Consider the following 14,190-nt stretch of genomic DNA (forward strand, 5'->3'; position numbering starts at 1 on the left):
CGATGGCTGAGTGGGCCCCTGGCGAGCAGGGGGCCCGCTATTACCAGGTGCTGTTGCCGTGTTAGGGGCCCACTACACAGGTGCTAAGGCTGTCTGCAAAAGAAATAGCTTTTGCAGACAGCATTAAGCGTCTGAGACCTCAGTGGGCCCCGCCAGTGTGGGCCTGGGAGCGACCGCCCCCTTTGCACCCCTCTATTTTCGCCCCTGCTCCATGGACATAGAGTATGCAAAGTAGCTCACTGCCATAAGTAAAAGAATTTGCTCTACAGTGATATCTATTGGAGGCAGCCTTTTGATGTTTAACTTTTAGGCTACAAACCCACTTGGCGGGTCTGCAGCGAGTCCCCTTGCTGCGTTTTTGCAGCGAGACTCGCTGCAGATCCTGGCCCTATACTTTCATTAGCAGAGAAACTCGCAGCAGGGATGTACATTTTGATGTACATGTACATGTAGATTTTGTCTGCAGCCCTCCCCATTAACCCCCTAGCCGCCGGATATTATACATTACCGGGTCCCCGTTCCTGCTTGCTTCGGGGCTCCCGCTGTCTTCACGGCCCGCCCGGCCAATCAGTGCGCTGCAATCATGCGCCCCCAGCCCCCGGCCGCATGATCGCCCCCCGCACCCCCAGGCCGCAGGATCGCCCCCCCGCACCCCCCGGCCGTACGATCGCCCCCTGCAGCCCCCGGCCGCATGATCGCCCCCCACACCCCCCGGCCGCATGATCGCCCCCCGCACCCCCCGGCCGTACGATCGCCCCCCCCGCAGCCCCCGGCCGCACGATCGCCCCCCGCAGCCCCGATCGCCCCCTGCCCGTACGATCGCCCCCCGCAGCCCCCGGCCGCACGATCGCCCCCCGCAGCCCCTGGCCGCACGATCGCCCCCCACAGCCCGTGCTGCCGGGGGGTGCGGGGGGCGATCCTGCGGCCGGGGGGCGATCATGCAGCCGGGGGGTGCGGGGGGCGATCATGCGGCCGGGGGCGATCGGGGCTGCAGGGGGGGCGGGCAGGATATACATTACCAGGTCCCCTCTCCTGCCTGCTTCGGCGGCTCCTGGCGCGTTCTGCCCGGCCAATTAGTGCGCTGCCCTGCCGTAGCGCACTGATTGGCCGGGCGGGCCGTGAAGACACCGGGAGCCCCGAAGCAAGCAGGAACGGGGACCCGGTAATGTATAATGTCCGGCGGCTAGGGGGTTAATGGGGAGGGCTGCAGACAAAGTTCTCTGCTAATGAAAGTATAGGGCTGGGATCTGCAGCGAGTCTCGCTGCAAAAACGCAGCAAGGAGACTCGCTGCAGACCCGCCAAGTGGGTTTGTAGCCTTAGGCTATGTTCACACATTGTGTGACGCCGGGAGTTCCGTGAGCCGGCCGGGTCACGGAACGGCCGGTGTCAGATAAGATCAACTGCAGTACCGGCCGGATGATCCTTATCGCCACTGAGTTCTGATGCAGGCGCATCAGTGTGCGCCCGCATCAGAACGCCCCACTGCACACAATGGAGCATGCGGCTGGAGCCGCACTTTATTGTGTGCTCTGACAGGTTCTCTATGGCCGCTATCGACATGTCAGTTTTTTGTGGCACCGCTAGATATCCCATAGACGGGATTCCATAGATGGCAACGTAACGTATATTTTCATATTTATTATTCGTGCAATCGGCAACAACGACCGTACTTTTACAAAAATATACATTGTTTCCTAGCCTTAAAGTGGTTATCTATAGAGCAGAAAGGTCCTACTTCTTCTGCTCTCCAGTGCACCACTTACTCCCTCTGCCTGTCTGTGCCAATAACGTCCGCAGACAAAAGGGGGAAAGGAGCATGTTGTGGGCAATGACCAATAGCTGCCGGATGTTGCCCATATCTACTGGACTTTGCATGTTGGTAAGGTTTTGCTTGCATGCTCCCGATGGATGGAACAAGTGAAGTGAGACCATATGAGGTCTTCATTTTGCGAAACCAGTCATACTTTGTAATAACATACTTATTTTTTCCATAAAGTATGCTGCAAAAGAAAAAAATATTATTTGCATTTGGGGAGTGGGGGTAATCTTTCACTTGCATTTCTGACACCTGTCTGATGATATTGATGACCTACCCTGAGGATAGGGGAGAAAAGAGGGCTGAAACCTCTGCTCCAAGGCACTCATTTCCCGTGATTCCATGTCTTGGAAGTAAACCTTTGTAGACGTGAATGGGGGAGGTGTATGTCCTGATCATCACATGCAGGCGAAACCAGCCCAGCACGCGATGTCCAATAACTGCACAATGTCGCCACAACATTGGCTTCCACAGTCTTCTGCTTCTGGACAACCCCTTTAAGGTGAATGTTGCTGAACACCCTTTATGCTGGATTCACACATGGTTACAGTTGTAGATGAAAAAGGAATGGCAGATATAAAGAAAGGACTACACTTTACTTATTCCCACTTGACCGACTCTTTGGATTTGGTTCTGCCTGTGTGTTTCTAGCCTTTCATCAATTTCAGACGTACAGGAAAGTTGTGATACATCAGTTGTCCTCCATTTCTGACACAGATGTAAATATTCACTGATATCAGTAATAGAGTCGCTCTAGTGCATTAGAAATATGAGCTGCTTCTTGAGTTTAACAGAATGGTTCCCATCACACGTTTCTGTTTCTGGACAGCAGTGAGAAAGTTATGTCTTAAAGATCTATGTACTGCTTGCTGAATGTAGCATGACTGTGAGAATGTATGCGGTGCTGCGGGCAATCGTCTACAGAAACTTTTCTGTTCTCAAAGAGGGTTTACAAAGAATTCTACTAAAAACCACAGCAAAATCAGACGACCGAATCTTACATCTGTTATTAGCTAGAGGTTGCCGGAGATAGTAACAATAAGGCTGCTTCATGGTTCATTGTCTGTAATGACGTACTTTGCATCTGTGTGGATCAATTTGTTTGAACCTTAATCTTAATATACTAGGGATATGTATCTTTGGTCACTATCCCATAAAAAATGGGATACCGTTTCAAGAGGTGAAATAAACATCCTCTGGTGAAGCTTATCACAAAATTTTGTTCATAGGATGTATTATATGGCCCAATTTTCTATGTAAGTGAGCACGATCTGTTGATTGGCACTTGCCTAATGAGTCTATTATGCAGCTCGATAATCATGCAGAAAGGGCTGCACAGACATCGTTAGGAGATTGCAAGGTGGGTGGCTGGTGAAAGAGTATAGAAAATAATAAAGTTCTTACTTATCTTTCCAGGCTCCCCTGATGTCCTCCTGCCTGTTCCTCGTTCAGCGCAGCCACTGCTGGCTTTTCCGAAACCGTCTCAGCAGTGACTGGCCGCTCAGTCAATCACTGTCCGAGTAGGGACAGCACAGAGGCCAGTAATTGGCTAAGCTTGCTGCAAATATCAATGGCAGCTGAGATGTGCGGGGAACAGGGAGGAGGACAACGGGGGAGCCTGGAGAGGTAAGTAAGAACTTTATTATTTTATATACCCACCGGCTGATGACTTTTAAACTTGCTGAAAGACGATGATCAGCTGATCGGCTTCTCGGTTGATCATTGTCTTTTTAACACAGGGTGATATCTGCCGGATTTTGCCTGATTGAGGAGATAATTGCCCTGTGTAATAGGACCCTAAGTCCCTCCATATAATTAATAAAAAAATTGGTGCTACTGGCTGACTAACATCTATAGAGGCCCCCTGACTCTCTCCCTTCAGGGGGTGCCAGGAGGAAAGAAGGATTGAGCTTCAAGTTGGATTTAAAATACTCAGTCTTTTTGTTCCAGAAGAGTCTTGGGCTTCCATACTAACAAATATCTAATGTGTATGGTAAACTCGAGTATCTAGGCATTTTTTTAGCTGACGTAAGCATACCTGTAGTTTTAAGTGCATATATGTAGAATCATGTACTGTCACTTATACTTCAGCATAGTGGGGCATGTTACAAATGAAGACAAGTAATCACCTCTGAGGTCACATACACAAGCACTATAAGGCTATGTTCACACAACTTTTTTTTATGCAAAATAATGGCCATTGTTTTTAAGATAATGGCTGTTATTTTACAATGTTAACAAACATTATTTACGACCGTCATTATCAAACGATGGATGGACGTTTTTTTTGTTATTAGTTGAAGGCCGTTGTTTTGAAAAAATAGCCGTTATTCAGGCTCAAAGTGACGGCTGTCCAAAACAAAACATTGTGCGGTCTTGGCCAAATACTGATTGGTTGAGGTAAATGCAATAGGTAGGGATTCTCTTACACTACCCAGTCAAATGAAAATCTCTGACTTCACTCATTCTTTACAGCTACAGCACAAGTGGAAAACACTTTTAACACTAAATTTTGTTCTTTTTTCAGCCACCAGTCAAGAAATCAGTTTGTAAATCCAAGGATTAAATGGTCTTTCCAATCAAAGGAATTGTGTTACAGTTATAATGGACTGTGATGAAGTTATGTTTAATGGGAGACATGGCTCAGGTTACATTACTTGGCTTAAAAGAGTGGACATGGGTATCACCAGCTCATAGTTAGACAAAAGATCACTCCATTGTTTAGATACTAAATAAATATTCCTTCAATAGTCCTCAGAGATGTGAAATGGACCATATGCTGTGTCCCAACAATGCAGGATCAGTGTGTACACAGTCAGATAGAGGTATGAGCTTCACTTGACACCATACAGCTGTCCATTCTGCAAGCAGAAATCACAATACATGGGTGATGCAGATATCTACTTCAGCATTTCTTTAAAGGGAACATGCCACCATGAAAATGCTACCTAAGATATCGCCATCATGTAATAGAGCAGAAGAAGCTGAGCAGATTGATATATATCTTTATAGGAAAGTATTGGTATAACTTAATCTCTGATATTTCCATGCTAAGGAGTCCAGTCCATTGAGTGACACCGCCCACTGGACTCCGTAACACAGAATGGGCAGGGATTTCAATCAACATATTACAAGTTATACTGAATCCTGTCTAACAAAGCTATGTAGTTCCTTCTGTTCTATAACATGATGGTGCTAGATTAGATTGGCATTATCATTGTCTTGGTGACAGATTCCCTTTAAGTGAAGGTGCTTGTTCCTTTCTATCACTTACAAAAACGAATCCCAATCATTTTAGGATAGTAGTACTTTTGCTGATAAATTTTAGATGGATATACTGCTGAGGGACAACTGGAGAAAGGCACAGCTGAGGGACAACAACTCCGAAACAGCTGTCTACAGTTAGCCAAGTTTCCGGCTTAGGAAAGTCTTAGGGTCAATTTCCACAGAAAGATTATCTGCCAGATTATCTGCTAAAGATTTGAAGCCAAAGCCAAAAACAGACTGTAACCAGAGATTAGGTCATAAAGGAAAGCCTGAGATTTCTCCCCTTTTCATATCCATTCCTGGTTTTGGCTTCAAATCTTTGGCAGATAATCTTTCTGTGTAAATGGACCTTATGACATGTGCTAAGGCTTCTTAACCCCTTAGCGACCCATGACGTATCTGAACGGCGCTGATCCCGGCTGACACGTGCAGCCGGGCAGTGCCTCTGTTAGCCGGCGCGGGTCCCGTTGCCGCGCCGGGTAATTAAGCACTTCAATGCAGCTGTCAAACCTGACAGCTGCATTGAAGTGCTTTATGCACACTATCCCTGGTGTCTAGTGGGTCGGATCTCCCCCCCGCGATGCGATCGCGGGGGGGAGATCCGTTCTTCTGCCCGTGCCGGGCTTCAGCGTCGGAATGACGCTGATCCCGGCTCGGCAATAGATTGCTATGGCCTGCAGCAGGCCACAGTAATCTATGACCGATCTAATGGATCTTTGCTGTGTATATACACAGCATTGATCTCTATGAGAGATCAGTGCTGTCTATATACAAGTCCCCCAGGGGGGGCTTCTAGTCCATGTAAAAAAAAAAGTAAAAAAGTGTTTTTATTAATAAAAAATCCCCTCCCCTAATAAAAGTCCAAATCACCCCCCTTTTCCCATTTTATAAATATAAATTAATAAATAAACAAATAAATAAACATATTTAGTATCGCCGCACACGTAATCGCCCGAACTATTAATTAATCACATTCCTGATCTCGCACGGTAAATGGCGTCAGCGCAAAAAAATTCCAAAGTGCAAAATTGCGCATTTTTGGTCGCATCAAATCCAGAAAAAATGTAATAAAAAGTGATCAAAAAGTCATATATGCGCAATCAAGGTACCGATAGAAAGAACACATCATGGCGCAAAAAAACTGACACCTCAGACAGCCCCATAGACCAAAGGATAAAAGCGCTATAAGCCTGGGAATGGAGCGATTTTAAGGAACGTATATTTGTTAACAACGGTTTGAATTTTTTACAGGTCATCCGATACAATATAAGTTATACATGTTATATATCATAGTAATCGTAACGACTTGAGGAACATGCATAACAAGTCAGTTTTACCATGGGACGAACAGCGTAAATGGAAAACTCCCCGAAATCAAAACAAATTCGTTTTTTTTTCAATTTGACAGCGCAAATGATTTTTTTCCGGTTTTGCAGCATATGTTATGGAAAAATAATGCCTGTCATTACAAAGTACAATTGGTTTAGCAAAAAATAAGCGCTCATATACGTCTCTAGGTGAAAAAATGCAAGCGCTGTTGACTTTTAAACTTAAAATGGAATAAGCAAAAGCGCAAAAACGAAAATTGGCTTTGACCTTAAGGGGTTAAAGGGATCAATTGTTGACTTGAAGCTACAGGATATCCAGGTGGTTTCAGGCGTTGCAGGGACAATAATGTAATGGTTTGTGTTGTGGTTATTATGTAATTTTAGACAATGTAAAATAACATAATGAAATTGAATGGAACGGGATTATTTTTCTGTTCATGTAACTACACCCAGTTGGAATAGATTAAGCAGGTATGTCAATTACAGACCACTTACTGTATATTGGAAAGACATCCGGCTTTTTACAGCCGTCTATATTTTTAAAGGGCTTAGGGTACCACAGAACCTTTTTTTATCTTTTGCTATGGCAATTCTTTTTATTACCCACAGATTTACTGTGATGTTCAGCTAATGCCCATGGTTTTATACATGTGATGTTCAGCTGACTTCTAGTAGGGACTATCTTTCTAGAATTTATGGCTGGGTTAAGGAATTTATTAAAGGGGTACTCTGGCATTTTTTTTTTAAATCAACTGATGTAAGAAAGTTATACAAATGTGTAAATTAATTCTATTTAAAAGTCTAAAGTCTTTTAGTACTTATCAACTACTGTATGTTCTGCAGGAAGTGATGTATTCTCTCCAATCAGACACAGTGCCCTCTGCTGCTGCCACCACTGTCTGTGACAGGAACTGTCCAGAGCAGTAGCAAATTCCCATAAAAATCTCTCTTCATTTGGACAGAGGTGGCAGCAGAGAGCACTGTGTCAGACTGGAAAGAATACACCACTTCCTGCAGGACATACAGCAGTAGATAAGTTCTGGAAGACTTGAGATTTTTAAATAAAATAATTCACAAATCTGAATAACTTTGAAAACTGTGTTTTTTTTAAAATTTACTGGAGTACCCCTTTAATTACAATAACATCGATCTGGCACATACATCTTTTCAGTATTCTGTGACCCATCATTTACAGACGTAGCAATGGTTATTAGGTATGTTATCCCAATATAGCAAATGCAGCAGGGATTAAGACAAGGCCAGTAATTGTAATGCTAAATTTAGGATTGTAGCTAGAACACGTTGTGATATTGAAGTGGGGACGAGTTATCCTAACATGTCAAGCAGTGAGGTAAAGCATGCTACATCGGCATAATCTGCAAACAGAATATTATTCTCAGACGGTATTCTATTCTATTATTGCAGACGGTATTCTTAATGTGCAATGTTTGCTGTCATGCTTCAAAGTAGTTACTATGGTATTACTGTTTACCTCCTATACATGTGTGATTATAGACATCTGGATTCTAACAAAATTCTAGCACATTCACTTTGTTTCAAAAACTAAGGGACTTTCCATTCATTTGGTCCAAGTCAAACAGGACATTCTTATTCAGCTGAATACAATTATTATTTTAGTGTTACCCTCCTCAATAAGATTAACATCTTTTCATAAATACGTTTGCTGCATACAGCTGCTGCAAGAAATGGCTTGGCCAGCTGTGGTCAAGCTGCAGAGGGGAATATATGACTTCATACTGTGGACTATGACCTGATCAGTCAGTTATCTCTAATAATTCACCCAAGGCAAGTTTAGAGTTTGTTCACACTCTGTCGAAATTCCATCTGTTTTTATTACACGACTGTCATTTAAGGACAAATTGGGGCTGTTATCTTAAAACAACGGTTGTTATTCAGATATTTTGGCGGTGTGTAAACAAGGCCTTAAAGGGAATCTGTCAGAAGGTTTATGCTGCCTTAAAGTAATATTGTCACCCCTTCCCTATTGTCACCCCTTCCCTTAACTGATTGGTGTATTACATCATTTTGTTCTGCCATTCTCCTGATATGCAGGAGAATGGGCTATGTGCTGCGCCACTCCCCCCACCCTCCAGATGTTGATTGACAGCCGTCTGCCTATATACAGTATTGACAGACAACTGCCAATTAGCAGTCATTGGGCTGAGTGTGCTGGTGCTCATGTATATCCAGGACTAGTAAGTGCACACACACACACACATAATGGAGAGGACCAGTGTGCAGTACTCAAAGTCCTTGTTATTCAGAAGGATATCTCAGAATCAACTGCACAGAACAATGTAAGGGATGCATTATTCTGTTCTCTGTCACTAGTTTATGCTACCCTTAGATAGGACAGCATAAACCTGCTGATAGTCTCTTTAAAGAGAATATTCACCTTTTATCATCATACCACTTATATGCTTAAAATTCTGTGCTGATTATTTTCTCAACATAACTTTAGTATGGTTAATGCTTTGTTTTCCTCATATAGAGCTCCAGGTTTCTGGCATCAATATATATATATATATATATATATATATATATATATATATATATACTGTGTATATATATATATATATATATATACAGTGGTACCTTGGTTTAAGAGTAACTTGGTTTAAGAGCGTTTTGGTTTAAGAGCTCACAGTTTTTCAAAATTGTGACTTGGTTTAAGAGCATTGCTTTGGTTTAAGAGCTCCCTGTACTGGGTGGGAGCGCAAGTTGAGGAGCAGCATGGTCTGCATAGCGGGGGCTACAGCACTGTACTCTGACCCAGGAAGTCTCCCTCACCTTCCAAATCATAGCAGATTCAGTTCAGGCTGGGGCTTGCATCAGGGGACAGGACTGTGGAGGTAATCTCTTTATAGCTGTAAGTGCAACCCCTCTCTCCCCGGACAGAGAGTGCTGCATTTATGTGCCCACATCTGTCCTGCTCATTCCTTCATGCTCCCTGCAGTCTTTGTCCGCCCTTGTGTTTCCCATTCTCTTCATTACTGTACAGTAACTTATAATATTACATATTCTGCTGTTTCTGAATGTTTGTTTTACATGTTATTCAGAATATTAAATCATTATTTTTGGGGTGTGGACCCAATTGTCTACATCTCTATGATTTCTTTTTACTAGACCTGAAAGCTGAGCTGTGACTGGTTGCATTTTTTACAAGTTTTAATTTTATATACACTCTAGGCCATTGTCCTGACTGGCTGTAGCCACCACTAGAGGGCGCTTAGGAGATTAGTGAATACTGGTATGCAGTTATCTTCTAAACAGTCCTTAGTCTTATGTACAGATAGGCAGCATGTTATATTTTAAATGTCCAAGTTTTCAAAAAACTAACACTTCTGACGAAACTAAATGTCAAAGTTTGGATTAATAACATATTTTAACCAGAATTACTGTCTCAGTATTATATATTACGCTAAAGAACCACCTTAAAGGAGAAGTCCGGCTAAAATTTTTAAATTACCAATATACACTTATTACGGGCAATGCTTATAAAGTGCTTTTTTCCCTGCACTTACTACTGCATCAAGGCTTCACTTCCTGGATAAAATGGTGATGTCACGACCCGACTCCCAGAGCTGTGCGGGCTGTGGCTGCTGAAGAGGATGATGGCAGAGGGATGCTCAGTGTCTCTCCAGTGCCCTGTGTTGCTCAGTGTCCTCCTGCCATCATCCTCTCCAGCAGCCACAGCCCGCACAGCTCTGGGAGTCGGGTCGTGACATCACCATTTTATCCAGGAAGTGAAGCCTTGATGCAGAAGTAAGTGCAAGGAAAAAAGCACTTTATGTGCATTTCCCGTAATAAGTGTATATTAGTGATTTGTATAACTTTTTTTGGGGGGGGGGGCATACAATACTTTAATAAAAATTTTCACCGGACTTCTCCTTTAAAGGATTGTATCAAGTGCTCTTTTTCCCATATTTCTTTTTATACCAGTCTGTCCTGTATTTCTACATCTAAAGGATAATTTTATCTTACCAACCAACATATATGAGATAGCAGTTTAGTACTTGCCTTTCACATTTGGGTCCAGCAAAATTCTCCTTACAAATGCAGCGTATTGAACCTCTCTTTGGTGCACAAGTAAGAGCAAAGCTGTATAATGGCAGAGGGAGAAGAAGAAGAAATAGTTAAATTTACTTCCATACATTTATATAACGGTTATATAAAGAATCAAGTCATTGCTACATGATGTCATATACAAGTAGGAAGGATCCCACACTACCTCATAACCTGGATATCCTTCTATTTACTTGCTTCTTATTGTTATATTGTGCTGTTTCCTGCCATTTTGATATCTAGACTGTAGACAATTCTTTCTATGCTGCATTGTCGGACGCTAGGGAATTATCCTCATACTATACTGGAGCTACTATACATAGTCACTCTTAGGGTCTATTCACACGTCAGTATATTTTTCCAATCCGCAAATTTCAGTCAGTATACAATCCGCAAATTCAGTCCGTATTGCATCCGTATTGCATCCGTATTGCATCCGTATTGCTTCAGTAAAATACAGACCCCATAGAGTTGTATTGGATGTGTCAGTTACTGTCCGTACTAGGGTCTGTCCTTTTTTTTTTGCGGAACGGATTGCAGCCCAGTACACAACACGGATGTGTGTATAGGTCCATTGAAATACATTGGTCCTATATTATTGCGGATCCGCAATTGCGGACAGGAACAGGATGTGTGAATAGGGCCTTATATTGTAGTCACCGTATCTACTTTCAGGACTGTTTCATAGTTGAACTTGTGCAGCGATGGGACATCTGGTGTAATGAAGAGAGATTGTTACATCTGCTTCATCCTAGTAAAGCCGAATAGGAATCCAGTTCATGGGAACGATGCAAGAAACTTACTGTTCCCATCAGCCCTGCGATGAGATCATGTATTTTGTCACTCCACTTCTGCCCCTAGAGGGAAAATAAACTCTCCAGCTCCTGACAGTGGAAATGGCGAAATAGTTTTATGCTCAATAACTCCAATTGTCATGGAAATGTCAAAGACTAACAAAGATTTCAGTAAAGATAGACGACATGGTATATTCACATTGTTATTTTCCTTGTGACCCTAAAAGATCTGGTCTGGATGGTCTGTTATGGTGAATGCAGCTCTGCTGGTGTAGTAAATAGCGTTTTACTCCCCCAAAACATATAACAGGGAGAAAGTGTAAAAATAACACATTATGTATTCTTGCATTATTGCACAAAGGCAATTGAGATGTACATGTTTGAAGTTTGAAGGAGCAGACACAAAATATCTCTAATAGTATTATATGAAATACAATACACGTATTTGTAATAATAAATGTTCAGTGATAGACTTCACTCAACAGCAGAATATTACAGCATGTATAAAATTTACTGTACCATGCACCAGGTACAGGGCTCAGTGCTGGAAGCCATTAGCCAGGCATCCTGCAGCTCAGCACAGCATCATTAAAGCGACTCTGTACCCACAATCTGCCCCTCCCCCCCCCCAAACCGCTTGTACCTACTGATAGCTGCTTTTAATCCAAGATCTGTCCTGGGGTCCGTTCAGCAGGTGATGCAGTTATTGTTCTAAAAAAACAACTTTTAAACTTGCAGCCCTGTGTTAAATTGGCATGGCCTAAAATGTCTATGCCCTAGGCTTTCACCGCCTCTCCGTCCCTCCTCACTGCCCTCATCACCATTAGGAACACCCTAGGGCAGCATTTCTCCTATTTATCACTTGTTTGAACACTGCACAGGTGCCTTAACGATCCAACACATGTGCAGTGTTCACACAGGTGATGAATAGGAGAAATCCTGCCTGGGGCATTTCTAATGGTGAAAAGGGTGAGGAGGAGGGACGGAGGGGCGTCGCAATCCTAGGGAATGGGTACTCTAGGCCACACCAATTTGACACAGGGCTGCAAGTTTAAAAGTTGGTTTTTAGGACAATAACTGTATCACCTGCCGCATGGACCCTAGTACAGATCTTGGATTAAAAGCAGCTATTGAAAGGTACAAGCGGTTTGGAGGGGGAGGGGCAGATTGTGGGTACAGAGTCGCTTTAAGGGGTTATCTGATTAGGTAAAATACATGGTGAATCATCCTCCCTCCTGGAGGCTAACAATTCCTTCCATACTTTTTATTATCTTTTCAGTCTCCTTCCACCAGTTCTGAGCTGCTGCTTTCTGCTGAAGACACAGAAAACTGTGTGTGAGCTGCTCACTGTGTCACCGATCTGAACTCTGTTCTGAACTCACTTCCTTCTAAGACAGCTCGTGTAAAAAGTGTCCCTGACCGACTGTCTCTGCCCTCTGTAATTCCGGGAGGGTTAAAGTGAATGAACCAGCGGTACATCGCTTTTCTGCTCTTACCATGAATAGACTGGCGCCGGCACAGGGTCCTTTTTTGAAATAATAGCCCAGTTCCCGTTCACAGCGCTGGTCTATTACCAAGCACCTGACTGGCTTGAAGCACTCGAGTCGGTACAGCCCATCCCTAGTGGGAGGAAACCCCCTCCCCTCTATAAAGCGGGTCCATTAGAGTCAATGGACAGGTGCTGTGTGCAGGAACCGGGCCATGGTTTAACGGAAGGACCACAACACCAGCATCCCCGTTGCGGCATCGGTCTATTCATGGTAAAGACAGAAAAGTGATGTACCACTGGTGCAACAGTGAGGTCTCAGGTTAACCCTCCTGGCATTAAAGAGTGCAGAGACAGATGGCCAGAGGCACTGTTTACATGAGCCGTCTTGGAAGGGAGGGAGGAGGAGGTTCATTGCAGAGATGGCGTGAACAGCTCACAAACAGTTTTCTGTGTCTTCAGCAGAAAGCAGCAGCTCAGAACTCTTTTTCACGACTGCCAGACACAATGCACCAAAATGTTGATAAATGATGAATGATTTCTTGATAGAAATACTGACAGCTTTTTGTTCCGTGCATAAAAAATGAAACTGTGATGTATTAGGAAATCACCTACTTGTTAGAGCTAAAGTGAAGAGGACAGGGACACTGAAGGCAGGATCTTAAAACTCCATTGACCATGTCGGCCATATATCCCATTGGACATCTTTCACAATACTTCCCGGTTGTATTTCTTTGGCAGTCCTATGCAAAAAAGAAATGAACAACATAAAATTGAGAAATAAGGATGTGTTCACTTTTGCAGATTTCACATGGATTTCCGCACAGATTCCGTCTCAGAATCCACCTTTACATAGCTTATCATCACTCAGATCAGTCCCTGTCCCTACCAGGACTCACAATCTAAATTCCAAATTTACCTGTGCGATGAAAAGTGCCATATACAAGGGAAATTATGGCCAGAAATAGGTCTACTTTGCATGTACACTCCTGGCAACTCATCCTGAAGTCACTTCAACAGGGACACTTTAAAGGGGTTATCCTGCATTAGAAAAACATGGCCACTTTCTTCCAGAGACAATAACACTCTTGTCTCCAGGTTGGGTGGGGTTTTGCAACTCAGCTCCATTGAAGTGAATGGAGCTTAACTGCAAACCACACCTGAACTGGAGCTAAGAATTGTGTTGTCTCTGGAAGAAGGTGGCCATGTTTTTCTAATGCGTGATAACCAGAGATGAGTGAACCGGGTTCGGATTCGAGTCCATCCGAACCCGAATGTTTGGCATTTGATTAGCGGTGGCTGCTGAAGTTGGATAAAGCTCTAAGGTTGTCTGGAAAACATGGATACAGCCAATGACTATATCCATGTTTTCCACATAGCCTTAGGGCTTTATCCAACTTCAGCAGCCACCG

General features: G+C 43.5%; 1 protein-coding gene across 2 annotated transcripts in view; it reads right to left on the reverse strand.

Moving 5' to 3' along the window:
- Window positions 1-14,190, reverse strand: part of LAMA4 (laminin subunit alpha 4) — a 110,916-nt gene that overhangs the window by 69,462 nt on the left and 27,264 nt on the right. For both annotated transcript variants that reach the window (XM_069974859.1, XM_069974858.1), the window contains exons 3-4: window positions 13,394-13,521; window positions 10,454-10,534 (exon numbers count right to left, since the gene is read on the reverse strand). In XM_069974859.1, coding sequence (XP_069830960.1) covers window positions 10,454-10,534; window positions 13,394-13,521 — 209 coding nt within the window. The remainder of the gene's footprint in view (window positions 1-10,453; window positions 10,535-13,393; window positions 13,522-14,190) is intronic.

Source organism: Dendropsophus ebraccatus, chromosome 6 (assembly GCF_027789765.1).
Source record: "Dendropsophus ebraccatus isolate aDenEbr1 chromosome 6, aDenEbr1.pat, whole genome shotgun sequence".
Taxonomy (NCBI): domain Eukaryota; kingdom Metazoa; phylum Chordata; class Amphibia; order Anura; family Hylidae; genus Dendropsophus; species Dendropsophus ebraccatus.